At 40.5% G+C, this 21,414-nt stretch overlaps 2 protein-coding genes across 3 annotated transcripts; one reads left to right on the forward strand and one right to left on the reverse strand.

The window, feature by feature from the left end:
• Positions 1–1,505: 1,505 nt before the first annotated feature.
• Positions 1,506–8,931, reverse strand: LOC114573380 (uncharacterized). 2 transcript variants are annotated; one of them, XM_028605554.1, is made up of 10 exons: positions 8,832–8,931; positions 7,862–8,185; positions 7,443–7,730; positions 7,282–7,347; positions 7,038–7,124; positions 6,911–6,939; positions 2,823–3,680; positions 2,237–2,557; positions 1,630–1,917; positions 1,506–1,517 (listed from the first exon to the last, which is right to left on the reverse strand). In XM_028605554.1, the coding sequence occupies exons 1-7, from the start codon at positions 8,890–8,892 to the stop codon at positions 3,603–3,605; spliced, it is 933 nt and encodes a 310-aa protein (XP_028461355.1). In that variant the 5' UTR covers positions 8,893–8,931; the 3' UTR covers positions 1,506–1,517; positions 1,630–1,917; positions 2,237–2,557; positions 2,823–3,602. The 2 variants fall into 2 exon arrangements, with proteins under 2 accessions (XP_028461355.1, XP_028461356.1); XM_028605555.1 differs by lacking the exons at positions 1,506–1,517; positions 1,630–1,917; positions 2,237–2,557; positions 7,282–7,347 and having other exon boundaries at positions 2,828–3,680.
• Positions 8,932–14,721: 5,790 nt separating this feature from the next.
• LOC114572872 (cytochrome P450 2K1) lies at positions 14,722–20,955 on the forward strand. Its single transcript, XM_028604652.1, has 9 exons — positions 14,722–14,928; positions 15,074–15,236; positions 15,336–15,485; positions 15,563–15,723; positions 15,968–16,147; positions 16,909–17,050; positions 19,656–19,840; positions 19,996–20,137; positions 20,744–20,955. The coding sequence occupies exons 1-9, from the start codon at positions 14,722–14,724 to the stop codon at positions 20,953–20,955; spliced, it is 1,542 nt and encodes a 513-aa protein (XP_028460453.1).
• The last annotated feature ends 459 nt before the right edge of the window (positions 20,956–21,414 follow it).

Consider the following 21,414-nt stretch of genomic DNA (forward strand, 5'->3'; position numbering starts at 1 on the left):
ACAAGATTGTGGTTTGGATTAAAATGCTGGCCCCTTAAGTAGTACTCTCGGACACAAACAACTGTTTCCTGGGTGAAAGTCTTGTGCTTTGCTTTAACTTAAACTCCACTCCCCCACTTTGTGTTTTAGGACCCAGCCCTCCACCCTGATCTCCTCCCTCTTCCCCACGCAGACCGGAGCAGTCTTATACAGCTGAAGTCAATGTGGAGCTTCCAGCTAGAAATATGTGGAATACATACGAATTACAGTACATTACTTTTTGTAGCTATATGCACCGGAGCAGTCTTATACAACTGAAGTCAATGTGGGGCTTACAGCTAGAAATATGTGCATTACTTTTTGTAGCTATATGCACGAATGGTTCGTGAGAACAGCCTGAACACAAGCATTTGATTATTCAGTTTGAAAACTCACAGCATTGCCATCCATCTGGCTTTTGTCCCTGGAAAACAAAAACAGCCGACTTTAGTTTCCACAGCGTAATCAACGTTTTAAAATGTTCTTGTTCATAAAAATTAAATCTGTGAATGTTCTCACCTTTAGTTCTCATCCATATGTTGACCGCCACAACAGTTATTACGAGTGCTGCTAAACCCACAGACACCACGATGACCCTCCACCAGCCTGAAGATTAGAATGAAAACATGAAATATGTTTTGGCTGCAGCTTTCTGTTCGATTCAAAAATCCTGTAGTTAAAGTGAATAAACGTGCTTTTTCCAACGTGATTATCTCCATTTGCAGCCATGTGTCGGTCTGACATTCAGACTTCACGAGTATTTTGAGTGCTACCTTACCTGGTGTTGTTAAAGTGTTGGTGTGGAGTAATTTCACGCTAGGGTCCTTTACACCATGACCTCGAGCCAAACAAACCCCTGAAGCTTTTTTTTCACCTGGGTCGAACATTGGGAGAGTTAGCGTAGAGTAGCAGCAGCAACGAGCAGAAGCCAGCAGGCAAGTGTTATTTAAACTTCTGATGTACTTACAAACTTTCCAATCCATCTTTTCATGAGTACATAACCTATTTGTACTAGTGTAGAAGTTTGGTATCATTTCTGGCATTATTAGTGGGGTAACTTACGAGATACAAACCTGGATCCATTAGCCCCTATGCTAAGCTATTCAGCTGATAACACTAACTCTCCCAATGTTCGACCCAGGTGAAAAAAGCTTCTGGGGGTTGTTTTGCTCGAGGTCATGGTGCAAAGGACCCTAGGGTTAAATTACTCCGAACCATCACTTTAAAGTATCACCGATAACAGGTACTGTCTTGTTGGTCTTACTTTCACTTGTCAATAAAGTTGTTGTTGATGCTATGTGCTCACCCAGACAAATTAAATAGCATTTATACTTTTAGCTTCCAAAGCGGAGAGAAAGACTGAATAATAAACTAAACTTTGGAGTCAGTACCTTGTGGTGATGATGAAGTAACACTGACAGCAGGTGTTGTTGAGGTGATTCTGGATTTTCTGCCGCTTTCAATTGTTCTCATCGTGGTTGATGTTGTTGAGTCCTCCCCTGGACAAAAGAAATAACACAACAAACAAACTATATGTCAATAAAATACCTCATGATTTAACATCTGCAAAAATGCCACACATCAATTCAAATTCTCAAATTCAATTCTCACCTGGTTTCTTACCTGAAGACTGAAGGATGAAGGGAAACAGCTGCACTTTTCCAGTGTAACCATCTGTCAGTTCACACTTGAATAACTCTTGATACTTCTGCTTGAGATTAGAAATAAAAAAAGTCACAGTAACTGAGCACTTAGACTGTGGAGTCTGCATATCCGTGTATCTTATATCTCCATCTGCATCTTTCCCCTCATACAGCCACTTCACTGTGTGTCTACACACTTCACGTGTCGACACAGAGCAGGACAGCTCCACCCGCCCAACTTCTTCATATTCCTCCACTGATAAAGAACATAAAGACAAAATTACTTCATCGATTATTATAATGTTTCAGTTCATTGTTCTAACAAGCAGTGTCTGAAATGGGCCAGTACCGGCACTTCTGGTTGTTGTCCCCATGAGTACACTTACTTCTATTTGAATATTATTTGTTTGTATGAAAATAGGCTATATGTAATGATGTATCGGGGAAAAAAAACAACTAGAATGATTCTTTGTTTCATTTCCACATTTCAGACACTGTGATGATTTGACTGTGAGATTGGAAGTCAAACCAGGCAAGACAGTTTGATCTGAAATTATAATGATGTAAATACTCACTGTTAATAACAGATAGTTCAATCTGAGTGTCTGCAACTTCTTGTCCTGGTTTGAGCTGTCGACAGTGGTAAAGACCAACATCCTGAACTGTGACCTTCTTTATAACCAAAGAGCATGTCTCTCTAACACTCAGTCTGGCTGATTTAGCTTTGTCTCTTTCAACAATCTTCCCACCAGTAACCAGATCTACGTCCTCACTTCTTGAACCTCTGAAGACCCAGGTAGTCCAGTCACAGTTAACTTGACCATCTACCACATTTTCACAAGTCAAAGTGACATCATCGCCATCTCTGACAGTGGAGAGGTGTTGTCCAGTAACTGCTGTGAAAGAGATGAGAGAGACATGAAAAGTAAACTGAAATATGAATATGCTCTCATGCTGACGGTTAGTGTGAGGACAGTTTTAGATACATCGGAAGTTTGTAAATGTGTTTAATTCGGTATCCAAATTTCATGTTTAAAACAAACTGTAGACTTGTCTTTCTTAGTTAAATAAAATGTACTTCATATACTAACTTACCATTTCTAATATTTATAGTTGAATTTTGTAATGTTTCTGGTATTTGTGTATATTATGTATTCTTACCTGTAAACTGAAGCAGCATCCCAAATAAAGACATTTTAATCCATTTGAATTCAGCCATCGTGCTTCTCTCTCTTTCTGTCCCTTTCTCAGCTGTCAACTGTCAGAGACACTGAACTGATGCATGTTAAAAATAAAGAATCTACTTCCTGTGATGAGTGACGTGTTACTTCCTCAAAGTCTCTCTTTTAACAGTTGCTGAATGTTTGTAGGAGGAGCATATCACCATCTCTCTTTCAGCTTTTGATTTCCTTGAATTTCTGAACCTTAAGGAGAGGCCCAGTTAGTTTCTATCTTACAGAACATAATCTGTTTAACAAAAAAAACTTCACATTTATACTATGTCTGTGCCAGAAGGTCTATGTAGAAACTTGTTTGCGGTACCAAAAACATATTTATTAACGGACTGCATTGTATTATCAGTGACAATAAAGAGAAGACAGTTACTGACTTGACTAAAACTCTCAGCTTATTCAACTTTAGTCTACAAAATCTAGAAAAACATATTCGACTTTCACCAAACATGTTTAAATCAACCCTAAATGAAAAGTTACTTAAAGATTAGTTCTTCTGTACAAACATTGATACAACTAAGGCAAACTAGGAAAAGCTACGACATGAATGATAATATGATAAGAAACATGTCAAATAACATTCTGACAGATGCTTTTCACATCTACAGTTTTAAAAAACATTCAGCCATATAAAACCCAACATGATCTTGAGATGGTGTTTCAGTGCAGTGGACTCATTTTTCTGGTGAGTTGATGTTGAAGTTGTTGATCAGTGGAGTCTGATAGAAACCGAAGGTTCTCCAACGTTTTCATAGGTCACTGTACCTTCATCTTCATCATGATGCTCCTGTGAAAAACAACACAACATACTGGAGATTCTGAGATCAAATGGAACAAATAAATCTCCTTTGTTGCTGCAGCCACTTAGACTTAAAACAATACAGTCAGTACTAATTATTCTTATAATAAACAGTGAAATACCATAAATACAACAACGGGTTCTCATGAACAGGTTTGTTTGATATTGCACGAAAAGGTATGCACAACAATTTGTGTGATATCCAAGGAAAGTACGGTGACCGCCAGCCGGTCACATGACTACTGGTCTTTTCAGAGGCCGTAGCGGTTGAGTTTAGCCGGCAAAAAATGTGATCGTCATGTGGGCCATAGTCTCGCTTTGCCAGACCTTCCTCCACAGCACTGCAAAGGAAGGTCTGGCGAGTTCACACAGCATTCCGGAATGGGAGAAAACATGCTCTGGATTATTGGCATTTCTTTAAACAAATCACAATCATCTTGGGTGGCGCTAAACACCAGAGGAAGCAATGGTGGCTTTGCAAAATGGCCTCTGGAAGGAACTTGTTTTGGTGGAACATGTGTAAGTTCAAAAATTGTTTTAGTCGTGCAAAAGAAAACCGATAGTCTAGCTAGCTGTCTGGATTTACCCTGCAGAGATCTGAGGAGCAGTTAACCATAGTCCTCATAAATCCACCGGAGGTTAGAACGCCAACACAAAGGAAGAGGAAGGTAACGGACATCCGGTGGAATTTCCGGCGGCTCCTGAACAATCCTGGAAGTGGAACGTCACGGAGATAGACAGTGTAGTTTACATTTAATGTTTGTGGACAGTTCGCGGATTGGGATTGCCGCAGAGTGTATTTTATAACTGGCTACACCTGCAGCACACACACGCCGTAGGATTGTGTGATTCACAAGAGACACAGCGAGCTTTCCCTCTGGGATTGTTGTTGTTTCTTCAGTTTTTTGGAGCCAGCACAGCGGTGGGAAACCTCAATCTACTGTCAGCTGTTATTGAAAGGACGCATGTGACAGGAAACGAGAAATAAAAACAGAGACTCTCAAAACAAAAAGGCTCATTGACAGTCATTAAGTCGTTTCCTGTACATGAGTAGTTTAATTTAAAAGAAATATGGACACTTTATGATCCATTTCTGTGTAAAAAGGCTGCACACACCTTGCGTAAAAATATAAATAGAAGACTTTCCTGTTTTTACACTTGTAAGGCTGATCTCCGCAGAGCATACACATCACTTACATGCTGCTCTCATGTCCAGTGTAGCCAGTTTCATTTAGCGGAAGCATAGATTTTAACATCCGCTCCGCATATGTTACACTTGCAATGTAGACGGCCTGTTAAGCACCAAAATGACTAGTGAAGATTAGAAAAAAAGATTGTGGTTTGGATTAAAACACCGGCCCCCTTAAGTAGTACTCTCAGACAAGAACAACCATTTCCTGGGTGAAAGTCTTGTGCTTCCCTTTAACTCCACTCCCCCACTTGAAAGCCTTTGGTGTGTCCCAAATCGCGCACTTCTGTACTTATACTAACTATTTGAGTGCACTCAAAATTTTACTCGTCGAAGTGTGGTAAATGCAGTGCACTACAAGTACCCGGATGGTGCACTCATAACGGTGAAAAAGTTGAGTGTGGATTGATGGACACTTTCCACACTCAACTGTCGCCATCTTGGCTACGCAGCGGAAGGGGCGGAGCTACCAAAAAGTGAAAAACTTTCGATAATGGCGGCCGAATACGCGACAGCGACACCCAAATGTAAGTTCAACATTAGTCTTTTTGCTATACTTTTTTAACATATACGCAACCTGTTTATGTATGTGTGGTTAATTTTGCAGTCAGTGATGATTTTTTTACCGCGAATTATAACGTTTATTTGCATCGTAATTTGACGTGCTATTAAGCTAGCTTTAGCTAACCTTAGCTAGCTAACAGCGGCGAAGTTACCGATACTTCTAGCTATGCTCTTTGGTTTAACCACTGGCAAATCAGTTATAACCTAGCTAACGTTACATGTGTTGTGGTATACGGTTGTTGTTTTTAAACTATCACTGCAGACAATTTTAGCGTTAGATGTGTGATCTGGTAAATACACATTAAGCTGCCAACGTTAGTACTAATGTTACAGTACGTTAATGTATGCTATGTTATATCATGTTAACAGTGCAGTTTCTGTCCTGATCTGACTTATATAATCGTTAGGGACACGGACAATGCCTCCAACTTGAGGGAAGTCCTCCCCTGCTGGAAGGAGAACGACCTGGGGGAGGAGAGAGAGGATTTCCCTGCTGGTCTTGTGGACAGCACGGTGCAAAGGCTCTGGCTAAACCACGATCAGATGTACCGCTGGCGAGCCAAAAGAGGAAGACAAGGGCCTCGATGACGGGTCCCACGCCATACCGAGGATGTACCGTTAAAGGATCCTGCTGTAGAGTCTGAAGTCCCCCCTCAAATCACCATCAAAATACAGGGCCAGCAATGAATAGAACAATAGGATCTATTTAAATGTCTATTGTGTTGCCTCTGCTTTCACTCTTGTATTTTCACTGTAATTAATAGCTATTGCAATAAACACCCTTTATGTAAACATATAATATGACTATTTTCTATGTTAACGTTATATGTCAGTTGGACACAATTTTAATTGCTCCAATTTTGCTAAATAACTCAAAATGGCCATTTTTGATTATTTATTTTTTTTACAACGAATTAAGAGCAAAAGCATGAATATCATCATACCTAGATGTTTACGGTTGCATAAAACAGAGGGCAACAATAAAAACAATCCCATTAATTTTGATGAACAAGGCAGAAATGTATGGTGAGAATGCTCTGCCCTGGGTATAATTCACAATTTCACAGAAGAAGAAGGAGGAGGACTGAGATGTTTTGATCGTCACTTCCGGTAAGTACATAAGGCAGTGCGCGATTTGAGACAATACTCCCCCGTCAAATTTTACGCACTATGCAAGTAAGTACATAGTGTACGAAGTGCACTTCCCTTAGTGCACTACGGGAAGCGCGCGATTTGAGACACACTCCTTGTGTTTTCGGACCCAGCCATCCACCCTGATCTCCTCCCTCTCCTCCCCACGTGGACCGGCACAGTCTTATACAGCTGAAGTCAATGTGGAGCTTAAAGCAAAAGATACGCGGCATACATACGAATTACAGTGCATTATTTTTTGTATCTATAGGAACGAATGGTTCGTGAGAACAGCCTGAACACAAGTGTTTGATTATTCAGTTTCAAAACTCACATCATTGCCATCCATCTGACTTTTGTTGCCTGAAAAGACAAAAAAAGAGCCTACTTTAGTTTCCATACTGTAATCCACGTTTTAAAATGTTCTTGTTTATAAAAATGAAATCTGTGAATCTTCTTACCTTTGGCTCTTGTCCATATATAGACCGCCACAACAGTTATTATGAGTACTGTTAAACCCACAGACACAATGATGAACCTCAACCAACCTGGACATTAAAATAAAGATATATTTCATACTTTCTGTTCTTTTCCTTACACAAGCATCTCCATTTAAAGCCATGTGTTGGTTTGACATTCATACTTCCCGAGACAAGGAGAATATTTTGAGTCGCTACCTTGTGTTGTTGTTGAAGTATCACTCACCTGGACAAATGAAATGACAACAGCAAACAAATTGTGTGGTGAGAAAAAATATTTCAGGTTCATCATCTGCAGTAAGTAAATGGAAAGGAGATCATGGTTAACCTTTGAAGATATGATTGTAGATTGTGAGTTATGTCAGATTAAAGTGATTATAATCTCACCTGGTTTCGCACCCAAGGACTGAGGGCTGAAGGGAAACCGCTGCACTTTTTGAGTCTCAGCATCTGTCACTTCACACTTGAACAACTCATGATACTTTGGCTTCAGTTTGAGAGGAGTAGTCAGAAATGTCAAATTAACTGAGCACTCAGAGTGGGATTTCTGCATATCTGTGTGTCTTATGTCTTCATCTTTCCCCTCATACAGCCACTCCACCGTGTGTCTACAATGATCATCTGTCGACACAGAGCAGTGTAACGTCACCTCATCAGCGTCCTTCTGTTCAGTCACTGGTGAAGACGGAGATATTGTGAGAGAAAGTTAAATTAACTTCACCATTGCATTCCTAATTATCGTATTGTTTCAGTATATTGTTCTAAACAGACAGTTTGAGCAGTTAAATCATGATATAAATACCCACTGTGGATAACAGACAGGAAAACGTGAGCATCTTCACGTTCTGATTCCAACTGTCTGCAGGTGTAACGGCCGACATCCTCCTCTGTGACCTTCTTTATAACCAGAGAACAGTTCTCCGTAACACTCAGTCTGTCTGATTTAGCTTTGGCGTTTTCAACAATCTTCCCAAGGTCCACCAGCAATAACGATAACGTGCTTCCAGAATCACTGAAGATCCAATAAGTACCGTTACATTTGTCCTGAACATGTCTCCTATTTTCACAAGGCAAAGTGACTTCATCTCCAACTCTGACAACAAAGCTGGGGGAAGATTGTCCATTCACTGCTGTTGAAATGAAATAGAAAATCAAAAACTGAAATACGAATATGCTTTTACATTGAGAGTTGGTGTGAGGATAGTTGTAGATGAGACTGTCCTCTGAAAAACATCACAGAAAGTCGTTTGTTCAAGCAGCATTTACAACATATATTTACGTTGTATTGTTGACACCGCCCTCTAGTGGTTGTAGTCATGATGACGGGAGCAAATAAGAAAGTAAGTTGATGAAGAAGAGCTCCAAACTACGTGTAAGGAGGTAGGATACCGGGATTGGTGTCCAGTTTGAAAAGAAACGTAAACGGTGATTTATTTTTACTTTACAGGAAAAACTAAACTACGTCACATTCTGCATCAGGCGCGTAACCGTAAGTGAAGTAACATAACAAATGTACGGATTTGAACCAAAACCACACTCTTTTTACTAACTTAACTAAGTAGTTTTTGTGCCTAAACCTAACCAAACTATGACAGTTTCACAATAGTAGTGATGTATTTTAAAATTGCAACCATAATGTTTTGATACAACGACAAAAAAAGCTCCAGTGGGATGTATTTCCTCCTTATTTTGAAGAAAGTCACTGTATGCAAAATTGTAGCATTTGTAAAGTTAGTTTTTGTTTCTGGTATTTCTATATTTTATATGTACTCTTACCTTTAAACTGAAGCATCTTTATTAGAAATAAAAACAATTTAATCCATCTGAATTCAACCATCTTGAGGCTTTTTCTCTGTCCTTTCTCAGCTTTTCCCTGTCAGAGTCTCTGAACTGATGTGTGTTAAAGAGAAAAGAAGAATCTTCTTCCTGAGATGAGCAATGTGTCACTTCCTCTTTGTGACTCACAATTTCATAAGTTGGTAAGTTTATGTTGCTTCATCCGAGTCTCCTGAAGTTGCCATGCAGGCACACTGCGTAGCCTAAAACGTGCATTTTGTAAAGTTGGAATCATGGCGGAAGGAGGAGATGACAGTACTCAGGACATTTATCAGCCCTCTAAGAGGACTACGTCGGAAGCACGGCCATATTTTGGTTATTATAAGAATACCGAAGAAACAGTTGATTAAAGATAGTGATGCTATCTGCAGAATGTGCAGGAAAAAAGTTGCTGCAAAAGGCGGCAATATGTCAAATCTCCTGACTCATATCCGTGTGCATCACCCATAACTTTATAGCCAATGCAAAGTAAGATAATGTTAATGTTTTAGCTCAAATGCATGGTGTGGGGACTTCGGGTTGAGGGAGAATGCAATGATCCCTCTGTCTTACTTATTAATAACTTGTAAATAATGTAAACAGAAGCCTTACCAAAAGCAGTATCTACCTAAAATGCACATTTTCGTTCAGTGGTGAAATGTGGAACTAATCGGGACACTTTTTCTTAACCTTAGCCTCAGAGCTAGACGGATGCCCATTTGAGTTGCGTTTATTAAACAGTAGTAGACTACAGTATTTCATTGAATGCATTTCTTGATTTCTATAAGAATGCATAATTTATATTTGTCCGAAGTTCAGTAAATTGTTTAATTCTAGTGGAGTTGGAAAACTTTAAATGACTTAGTCACACAGTGACAGTTTGAGCCACGTGTTAGAAAACACAACACATTATTTGTCCCGTAAGATAATTAATTTCTAGCCAATCGTTTTCTTTTGATTTAGCAACAAAAACAGCTGTAGGCAAAATCGTATGAATATTGATATGAATGGTAGCCTAATGATAATAAAAATGACTAACAATAATGATAAGGCTATTCTTTTTTTTACGGAGAGGACATGCAGTGGGGCAACCAAGTACTGCTACTGGTTCATCAGTAACAGACACTTGAGCAAGCATTCAAAAGACAGTCTGCTTATGCGCCTGCATCCAAAATTGCTCAAGACCTAAATGCAGCAATCTCCTATTGCATAAAAGACATGATGCCTTTCCAAATGGTAGCAAGGCCTCGCTTCCTGAGGGTGATGAAGGTTGCCGTGCCTCATTACAAAGTGCCTTAACGCATTTTATTTTCAAAGACTGAAATACCAAATATGTACAACGCAGTCAAAGCTGATGTTAGGAAGGTAGGAGGTTTGGCTCAGGGTGAATTCTTTGCTGCAACTACTGACCTCTGGACCAGTAAAAGTGGGGCTGGTCTACAATACATCATCTTTACAATTCATTATCTCACCCAAGACTGGCAATTGGAATCATACTGCTTCACTCCGCTCAAAATATTAGAGTTTTTTGAAAATATGTTGGATGAGTGGGTGATAAACAAGACAGATCTGGTCTCCATAACCACAGATAATGCAACCAACATGATCAAGGCCTTTGAACAGTTCCCAGATCTGTGGCTTGGATGATTCGGTCACAATTTGAACCTGGCCACCTCAAAGGCTCTGAAAATTCAGAGAGTTGAAACAGCAGTCAGGGCCTGTCGTGATCTGGTCCAAGGCTTCTCACGGAGCTGGAAGAGAAAGAGAGGACTGACAGAAAAGCAAGCTGCCCTCAACTTGCCACAGAAGGCTCTCATCCATGATGTAGTGACGCAATGGGGAGCTACATACAAGATGCTTGAGTGTTTCCTCAGCCAGCAGCAGGCAGTCTGTGCGACACTAGTTGCAGAAAGGGGAGTTTGGCATTTGATGCCCAAGGATGCTGACGTAGTTGTTATGGAGCAACTCTACCAGGGGTCCGTTTCAGGAAGGAGGTTTAACAAACTCTGAGTCTAACCCTGATCTCTGAGTTGATTTACCCTGAGATGGGAAACTCAGAGTTTTCGGTTCCAGAACAGCTGATTTGAGTTGGTTCAGTCAACTTGGAGTAGGTTCACCACCACTATAAAAAGGCAGCATGAATACTATGATTCACCATGGCAACAACCACAAACAAACTGGTCGGCAGAAATACTCAAGGCCACATACAGCGAGTTTGAACCATAGACTGTATTAATAATATACAGTCTATGGTTTGAACATGTATTTAGATTTTAAAAAAAGCATCACAGCGGCTGCAATAAAATAGCGAGAATTGGTGTGGGAGAAAATTGCTGCTCGAGTCCATGCGTAAGCTCTAATATAGTGTATTCATTTCAGATTTAATCACACTAACCTATAATATTGCTGGTGAAAAATGGTAGTAGGCTACACCTATAATTTAATTTAGGTGCAATCCTGCGGGCGAAAAAGTAAACTACTACTAATCCCATCATTAACAGAAATATGATTTACAATCATTTATTTCTTTTTAGCTCTTACTGGTTTGTGTCCGGGGAACGCTACAAAAACGTTTAAAACACGTTTAGAGCGAGTCACACTCTTCTGACGGCTCTGTGTGAGCGGCTTTACTGTAGCCTATGTTGTAAAGAAAAACTGCCGTTGGCAAAAAAAAACATAATGCGACAAAAAGAATGTGCTGGGATGTAGAGCATGTCCACGATGGGTGGCGTTAGTGATATGAGGATGGATAAGGTTCTGTAGGCTACATAACTGATAGATTGGGAAGAAAAACTATACCGCTCAAATATGTAGTTATCTGGAAATGAAAATACATCTATAGTCGAGACCTCAATATCATCTCCCGACATATGTTTAACTAACGAAGTAATAGCCTACAGATTCTTCATCAACGGGATCGTCGACACAAAGAAATGCCATGTTCGGAACAAAAAATGTTTTATAATCACTTTTTATTGAAGAAGATAACAAACTGCGCTAAAATGCGCCTGATACAGACTGAATGAATGACTGAGGAAATGAAAGAGCGCTGTGTCAGAGAGAGGAGACTGAGAGAAACTCAAAGTTTCTTGAAGAAAACCTGCTCCCGACCAGGTTAGGTTCCCAGGCTCAGTTACCATAGTAACTGACTCTGAGGTTAAGTTCCCTCTCTTTCTGAAACAGGCTGGAGTTACCCCTCTCTCTCTCAGGTTTGATTAACCTCTCTTTCTGAAACAGAAAACCCAGAGTGTCCCTCATCTCAGGGTTAACAAAATCAGTTTTCACTCAACCTGCTTTCTGAAACGGACCCCAGCTCCTTGAACCTCAGAGCAAGTTTATGGATGCGCTTGGCTCAGAGACACGAGCAACTTCATCGGCCATTAAGCCAGTCCTTGACCACATCACTGGTGATGTCCTGGAGGAAAATGATGAGGATCCAGCCCTGACCAAGCAGATGAAACAGGTAAAGAGAGGAGACATAATCAAGAGGTAGACAGAGAAGGCAAAGGATGTCATGCAGATGGCTTGTTTCATTGACCCCAACTTTTTAGATGAACCTCCAAATGCTGTAGTTGACAGCGGTGTCCAGGAGGCCTTGAAGCTGACACCTGCACAAGTCAGGCAGGAACCACAAAGCACCAGCAGTACCTGCACAGGAGCATCAGAAGGGAAAGGCTTGGCTGGGTTGCTAAAAAAAAAAAAAGTTACTTCAACAAGGCAGCAGAGATCTGAAGATGGTTCAGTTCCAGCCACCCCAGAAAATACAGTGAAGGAGGAAATCAAGGTCTACATGTTTCTGCCATCCATTCCAGCCGAGGATGATCCACTGGTGTGGTGGAGGGGCCGTGCATCAGAGCTGCCTCATCTTGCCAGGATTGCAAGAAAGATTTTGTGTATCCCAGCAACCAGTGTTCTATCTGAGAGACTATTCAATGCCAGCGGGTGCCTGATTTCCCCTCTTAGATCACTACTTAAACCAAACAAAGTAAATATGTTGACATTTTTACATGAATGTGAATAGAGATGCATACATAAATGATGCTAGATCAGCAGCATCTTATTTGTTGCTGATGGAAAGAATTATACAATCAGTTCTGTTCCACTGATTTGTTTATATATTTAATTTTTTTATTTTAATGTCATCAACACTTGAACATTTGGATTTGATTACATATGGTTGTAGTTATTTTTGTAATTTGTTTATAGTGGCTATCTATTTTAAATGCATAATGCACATTTGTCTTATTTATTTAAGGTTTACTTTAAAGTGTTTATGTGCACAGTTTGATGAAGAAAACAAGTATATAATTAGTGGTGTTTCTTTGATTTGTTTACATATTGTTCTTCATGTCTTAGCTTGAATGTTTGGATTTGTATAATTTAAACCTGCACTACTGGAAATGTTCCTGAAAAATAAGCTGTTTACATGCTGAACCCTTGTTTCTTTGGAGTTAAAAGTTGCACTTTTGCCTATAATTTGTAATATAATAAACACTGTTACTTTTTGAAAGTATTTCAACTTGTGTAGGCCTATCAGTGCTTTCTGAAGATATTGAACACACTTTTAAAAATGCCGCGATAATTTTGGTCACTATAACCGTGATGTAAAATGTTCATACCGTTACATCCCGAATTAGAATAAACCTTAAAGTTGTGAGTGAACGGTCCTATGGAGATAGGCAGGGGAGAAAAGTAGAGGGGGTTTGGTAATACTTTAAGTTCTTAATAACTTCTTGTAACTTCTAATAACACTGAAACAATTGTGCAATTGAAAGAACAGCAAGCACAATATAAAATCCTTCTTTCTGGTAAAACATTAAACCCACCCACCCACACACCCACCCACACACACACACACACACACACACACACACACACACACACACACACACACACACACACACACACACACACACACACACACACACACACAGAGAGGTCCCTCTTTACTCTAATACTTCCACAGTTAAAAGCTCTAGAAGAACAACTATTTTGTTAGTGCAGTATCAAATTCAGGACACCTTTTGGAAGTCATGGGGATATTACTCTTCTACCTCATCTACTCCAACTTCAGCTCCAAGGAGGACAGGAAGGAACCTCCAGGACCCAAACCACAAAAAAGCTTTTTATTATTAAACAATAAACAGCAGTTAAAACACTGAAAACATTTAGCTAATATAGTATAAGACGGGTATGAAATAAGAATAAAAGTTACAGTGCAAGAGGAATTGGCAATTACTTGATTTAAAAAAGAAAAGTCTCTAGCGTTGACTTAAAAGAACAGAGTTGCAGCAGACCTGCAGCTTTCTGGGAGTTTGTTCCAGATGTGGTGCATAGAAACTGAACTGGGTCAGAGTGACCTGTCTGGGTGAAACTTTACCTCACTTGTTCCTTCAACCTCTGTACAGACTGACTTACTCAACCCTTTCTGATCACAAGTCAACGTTGGCAGTAAAGATAACAAAAGTGCAAACCTATCTCATTGATCTCAAACAACAAACAAAGCACTCTACCCTGAAAATGGTGCTGATAAAGACAGTGGTTTACTAGTTTCTGTCGGTGAACTTTTCCCTTTCTTTTGGGCGGGGCTGTTTCCCTTACCTCCACCTACAAAAGGAGGACTCACACTCAAACACTCAGAGGCAAAAGCAGCAGCTTTCTTTCTAATTATTTACTTTCACTCCCACAAGGAAGCACCAATCACAGTACAGCAGGGAGTGGGGAGATTACTGCGGTTTACTTAGGCTTAGTTTTGTCATCCCTCTTTACAGAACGCTCTCAGAAGTAAAGGCTCCAGAAGGAAACGTATTTTGTCTGTGAAGTAGGAATTTTAGAACACGTTTTTAAAGTCATGGGGATATTAGATCTCTTTCTCCAGTCCTCCAGCTCTATCTCCCTGTTGGGGACTCTGCTGGTCCTGCTGCTCGTCTACCTTGTCTCCTCCTCCAGCTTCAGCTCCCAGAAGGAGGGAAAGGAACCTCCAGGACCAAGACCGCTTCCAGTACTCGGGAACCTGCTGCAGCTTGACCTCAAGAGACCCTACCTCACATTACTGAAGGTGAGAAAGTGCTGTAAGAGTAGCTTAGCTTTCTTGTTAGGTAAGTTGTTGTTTCTGCTCCTCCGGTAGTTTTCTCATCTTGTTTTCTTTCTCCTGTGTGTGTCTTATATCCGAACGTGTCGTGACATTATGATGCTGTTCTCAGCTTTCCAAAAAATATGGATCAGTGTTCACCGTTTATTTAGGACCAAAGAAAGTGGTGGTCCTGGCTGGGTACAAGACGGTGAAGGAGGCACTTGTCAATCATGCTGAAGAGTTTGGAGAAAGAGATCCAATGCAAATTATGCATGAATATAATAAAGGACATGGTAAGGAAAGAAAAGGAAAATATATTTTCCATAAACAGTCTTATTTTGTTTAGCCTTCAGTCCTCAGTTGTGTATTTAACATTTTGTTGAACCATACAGGCATTGTATGGTCCAATGGTGATTCGTGGAAAGAGATGAGGCGCTTTGCTCTGACTAACCTGAGAGACTTTGGGATGGGCAAGAAGGCGAGTGAGGACAAAATCATTGAGGAATGTGAATACCTCATTGAAGTGTTCAAGAAATTCAAAGGTCGGTCTAAATACTTTAGTATTATAACCAATTACGTGAGCAGGGATTTTAATTTTTTCCCGTTTCCCTTGTCACAGGAGAAGCTTTTGATACAACCCTACCAATACAATATGCTGTCTGTAATATTATCTGCTCCATTGTTTATGGCAGCAGATTTGAATATGATGATCCAGAGTTTACATCGCTCGTAGATTGCATGAGCGCACGTGTATATCTTTTGGGTTCCCCTTCAATACAGGTATTTTATATTTTTGTGAAACTTCTAATTTCAGTATAGTAACATAAATAACTATTGCACCTGAAGAAATTGTTGCATTTTTATGTTGCCTAATAAAATGTCAACAAGTCCTCCAATCCATACGACGACATAGTCACCTATAAATCAAATGTGGGTCGTTATTGCGGAATGTCTCTATAACGTACTGTATGTTAAATTTGATTATGAAAAATGATACATATAGGCTATATTTATATTTTGACAGGTGTACAACATGTTCCCACGGTTCTGCAAATGGACTGCTAACCGGAGGTCCTTCCTCCGATTGGGTGCTGACAGTATAAGACAGAACTTACAGCTGTTAAAACGTTTGAAAGAGACCCTCAATCCACAGATGTGCAGAGGCTTTGTGGATGCCTTTCTGGTCCAAAAGCAAAAGTTGGAGGTTAGAAAAACATATTTATCAATATTGATATTTTGGTTTATGAAGCTGAGGGGTAGTGGGAATCTGTCTAAATGTTGTGCTGAATGTAAACAGCATCCAGTTGCATTGTGTTCTTTAGCAGCCACATTTCTAAGTAAGAGTACAAATGCAATAAGCATAAATATAGGCTAAATGTCTTGGTTGTCACTAAGGAAAAGATGCAGGTCAATAAATACAGGCATTTGTATACATTTACAAGTACATTTCTTGCTTCAAAGAAAGAAAGAAAAAAATATATATCTTTTTTTTTTAATTGTTTAAATACTTGTGTAATATTCCCCAAAAATGGTAAGGCACCCCACAACTTTTCTCCCATAGCAATGGCTTTCTTACAAACTCTACATATTACCATATTGTTCTGCTTGTTCCAAGTTGGCAGAAGTCTTACATTCAGCCAGATATCAATTCATTATTTTTTTAACCATGCAAACCACATCCTTTGCAGTAGTACGATTCCCTTCATCAGCAGCTTCTTCAAACTCGCATTGTTTGATGAAAACTCACCTTTTAATAACTTTTAATCATTAAGCTGTTTAGATCAGATTACATTTCTAAGAGGAGTTTGTAAAGTACGACATCTTGAAATGATGAAAATGTACAATTTATTACAAATGGCCATGTTGGGTTTGGGATGTTTTTCCAAGAGGCTTTTTCAAAAACAAAAAAAGTATTAAGGTTCAAGATTTGTTTGAATAAATGTGCTGATAAATCTTTACCTGCAGATATCTGGGATTACCAACAGTCATTTCCACGATGAAAACCTTATGATAACAGTTCAGAATCTGTTTTCTGCTGGCACTGACACATCTGCAACCACACTGAGATGGGGACTTCTGTTCATGGCCAAGTATCCAAAAATACAGGGTAAGGTGTTATACTGGAGAAGTGCACTGCTTACATTAAACCTTCAGGCCAAGCTATTGTACGATGGACAGAGCGGACTCAAACACAGGGACAGCTAGCCGCAAAGGATTTTTCAGGTAGTTAGCAGCGAGTGTCACCGGTGAAGCTGAGACAACGAATGAGTACTGGGCTTGATTGTAGATGGCTGGTGTGCGTAGGTGTGCGTGGCGGGAGAGCGGTGATGGTGGATTGACAGCAGGTGTGTGTTGTCAGCTGGCAGGCAGTGGACAGGAGGGGAGGAGGGAAAGCAAAAGAGACACAGGGAGAGAGACAGGGCCAACAGAAAAAAACTACAGAAAATAAACAAAAACTCACAGCCAGGGGCCCGTTTCAGAAAGCAGGGGTCCGTTCCAGGTAGAAGGTTAAACAAACTCTGAGTCTAACCCTGATGTCTGAGTTGATTTACCCTGAGATGGGAAACTCAGAGTTTTCGGTCCACACACACACACATCAAACAAACGCATTTCACGGGGAGAGGCATGGGAGAGCAGCGGAGGAAACGCGCAAACGGCGTGAGAGGATCCCCGGCCTCTCCCCGTTGCTGGTTTAGCAAGAACGGGATTGTTGGCTTCAGGAAAACAAAAACTGGGTTAGGTTCGGAAAACGGGCATACCATCGGAGTTCACTAAAACGCAGTCTACAAAAGCTTGGGAGCATTATGCACGATCACACGGGTGGTCAAAAGGTTGCTTAAAACTGGGAAAATTTTTAAGCATGGAAATTCTCTATGAATCATGACTATTGCGAGGAATGTTGCGACGACAAATTTCACCCTGCTTCGCGCAACTTTTTCTTGCGTAACAGGTTTTATAAATGAGGCCCCTGGTCGGGAGCAGGTTTTCTTCAAGAAACTCAAGGTTTCTCCTCACTCATTTCCTCCATTCATTCATTCAGTCTGTATCAGGCGCATTTTAATGCAGTTTGTTATCTGCATTCTCAAACATGTCATGTCCTTTTGTCGACGATCCCGTTGATGAAAAAGCTGTATTACTTCACAGAGAGTTTACGTTGGGAGATGATGTCCCGACTATAGATGTATTTTCATTTCCACATAACCGATTTGAGGTATTTTTTATCACAGTCCATTAGATACCTTATCCGTCCTCATATCACTAACATCCACCATCGTGGACATACTTTAACATCCCAGCAGATTCTTGTGTCGCATTACGTTACAGTTTTCTTCATAACAGTGATAGTGGATCATACTGTAATAGTAAAGCCACTGTATGCAGAGCCGTCAGAAAAGTGTGACTCGCTCTGAAACGTTTTGTAAACGTTTTTGTAGTGTTCCCTGGACACACACCAGTGAGAGCCATTAAAAAGAAATAAATGATTATACATTATAGTTCTGTTAATGATCATGGTGCTGCAGCCTCAGAATGGGATTAGTAGGCTATAGCTTACTTTTTTGCCCGCAGGATTGCACCTAAATGAAATTATAGGTGTAATACAATTCCAGTTTTCACCAGTAATATTATAAGTTACCTGTGATTAAATATGAAATTAATACACTGTTAATGCGTACGCATTGACTCGAGCAGCAATTTTCTCCCTCACCAATTCTCTCTCTGTTGCAGCAGCTGTCTTGCTTTGCATGTTCAAACTCGCTGTTTGTGCGCATGAGTATTTCTGCCGACCCATTTGTTTGTGGTTGTTACCATGGTGAATCGTAGAATCATGGCTCCATTCATGCTGCCTTTTTATAGTGCTGGTGCACGCGCGTAACCCTGAGTGAACATATTCCAAGTTGATTGAACCAACACAAATCAGTTGTTCTGGAACCGAAAACTCAGAGTTTACCATCTCAGGGTAAATCAACTCAGACACTCAGAGTTTGTTAAACCTCCTTCCTGAAACGGACCCCAGCTGACCCCAACCATCACATCATCAACACAAATCGGCATCATAACAACAAGACCAGGGTTTTTCCTGGCTGAGATTTTTGCTTTTGTCGCAAAATACACAATTGTTACACTATGAAGCCCCTTTCACACATGCAAACCTGAAATTACCTAGACGTTACCCAGCGGAGCTGTACGTGATGTTGGACTGGACACCAAACGGTCTGTACCCAGCCAGCTCCCTAGTACAACATCTGGGTAATGGCCAATTGAGCTCAAGGTGTGAGGACTCACAGCAAGTGGGTGGGCGTGTTTGATGACGTTTCTGTCGACTCTAGCAAAACTGAAAGACAACATCCGAAGGTAAGGAAAAATTCTGAACACCGCAATCTTCATACTGTCAACGTACTGCCCACAAAAAAATGTAATTCTATTATGGACCTTTGCCTACGGGCTTGCCTGTCCTGTCTTCTGCATGAGACACTGTCCAGAGTTCACATATGAAAACGACTGAGAACTCTACAATTACATTAGTTGTTCACTGAGACTTTACTTCGGCACATCAGTGATTTCACCTAAATTCTTACAAGATAATGCTAACTTCTGCTTACTGCCAAGTATCTAAAAATACAAGATAAAAGCTTTCACAGAAAAGAATTCAGTCCAACTCAAGCTATGTGAGTAAATTGTTTTCATTAAAACAGAAGCTTTTCATCTTCCAGACCAGGTCCAGGAAGAGGTGAGCAGGGAGATAGGAAGTCGTCAAGTGCATGTCGAGGACAGGAAGAACCTGCACTTCACCAACGCTGTCATCCATGAGACACAGAGACTGGCCAACATTGTCCCAATGTCACTTCCTCACAAAACTACCCAAGATGTCACCTTTCAGGGTTACGTCATTAAGAAGGTCAGACTGAAGAAAACTCCTAATATGCCCTCCATAGTCATTTTCAATGTGACATTTGTTAAATGTACAAAGTATTTTCTGGGTGTGAGACACTTTAAGGACTTTTGAAATCACCTATCATTAAAAAATCATTAAAATTCTGGTATTGTCCACAGGGGACCGCAGTAACTCCTCTTCTGACATCTGTCCTGTATGATGAGAGTGAGTGGGAGAGGCCACACAGCTTTTATCCTGCTCACTTCCTGGACAAAGACGGGAAGTTTGTCAAGCGAGAAGCCTTCATGCCTTTTTCTGCAGGTTGGTGAGCTTTAAACCACGGTCACACATACGTGAATGCAGGCGAGGGACCATCGCGAGTCGATGCGATACCTGCTGGTTAGGCACAGCAACAAGAAAAGCCTCCTCCATCTCGGCTTTCCTAAAAGACTTGTTATCTGCACTCATTTTGAGCGCCGTATACAGCGGACGGGTTGGGTTTAGGAAAAGAACAACGGGGTTTGATTTAGTAAAAAAAGACAGCGACGGTTGAGTTTAGGTAACGTGACATGCGGGACATGATCCCTGGTATCCTGGGTGAAAGTCCTGTGTTTGATCCATCCCCCGACCAACCTCCCTACGCGGATTTGCGCCCTTTCATACTACTCGCTACGGCATAAATTCACAAACGACTGCAAGGTAATGTAAGTCAATGGAGGCCAAATGGCGTTGATAAACACGCTAAAAAGCGATTATGCGTCTTGATAACACGCAAAAACGGCATACGAAATGATGTGTCATACATACGCCACTTCATGAGATCAGTCTGTAATACCGCTTTGGCCGACAATATTTCGTGGAGTCTACACAAAAGACCTTTTTTTACTGGCAGATGACAGGAAGCTTTTCCATCACGCTCTCTTGCAGGTCATAGAGCTTGTCCTGGAGAGAGTCTGGCCAGGATGGAGCTCTTCATCTTCTTCACCACACTCCTTCAGCACTTTCACTTCACTCCTCCTCCTGGAGTTTCAGAGGATGAACTGGATCTGACTCCACATGTGGGCTTCACCCTCGACCCCTTACCTCACAAATTGTGTGCTGCCCCTGTACATGAGGAAGAGGAGGGCTTGATCATTTAAAAAGTAGTTTAAAAGTACTGAAAATGTTCAACACCAGTGATATAATTAAGAAAATGTTTGTTGAATGTTTGCTTCAGAAGTGCTCATGTCCCAGCATTGGATTTTCTTCATTAGCTGCTTACTATGTATGCCAGCAGAACACAAGCATCTAACAACTATTACAAAAAAGGCTGTCTTGTAACTCGACTTAACATTTTGATGTACACAATAAACAATGAATGAATGAATGAATTTTGTGGCAGTAATTCTCTGTCAGCCTAAAGTTTAACAGAGTACCTCAGCATTAATCTTGGAGGTGTTCACCCTTCCCAACTGCTTCAAACTCAAAGTTGCAAATTGTTTTGTTGCAAATCTACTAGAAATTAAATGTATACTAAATGTGGTTTTGGTTAAATATTCACCCAAAATATACTTTTCAACATATTGTCTCAGAGAAAGTCTGGCCAGTATGGAGCCCTT

The sequence above is a fragment of the Perca flavescens genome, chromosome 18 (assembly GCF_004354835.1).
Source record: "Perca flavescens isolate YP-PL-M2 chromosome 18, PFLA_1.0, whole genome shotgun sequence".
In the NCBI taxonomy this organism is placed as follows: domain Eukaryota; kingdom Metazoa; phylum Chordata; class Actinopteri; order Perciformes; family Percidae; genus Perca; species Perca flavescens.

Bases quoted from the DNA above. Each gene is read 5' to 3' on its own strand.
- LOC114572872 (XM_028604652.1), top strand. From the start codon at position 14,722: ATGGGGATATTAGATCTCTTTCTCCAGTCCTCCAGCTCTATCTCCCTG. The intron at 16,148-16,908 runs GTTAGAAAAACA...CTTTACCTGCAG, and splicing joins TCCAAAAGCAAAAGTTGGAG to ATATCTGGGATTACCAACAG. The intron at 19,841-19,995 runs GTCAGACTGAAG...TATTGTCCACAG, and splicing joins AGGGTTACGTCATTAAGAAG to GGGACCGCAGTAACTCCTCT.
- LOC114573380 (XM_028605554.1), bottom strand. From the start codon at position 8,892: ATGGTTGAATTCAGATGGATTAAATTGTTTTTATTTCTAATAAAGATG. The intron at 7,348-7,442 runs GTGAGATTATAA...TACTTACTGCAG, and splicing joins GTCCTTGGGTGCGAAACCAG to ATGATGAACCTGAAATATTT. The intron at 3,681-6,910 runs GTGAGTTTTGAA...TGTTTTTCACAG, and splicing joins GTCAGATGGATGGCAATGAT to GAGCATCATGATGAAGATGA.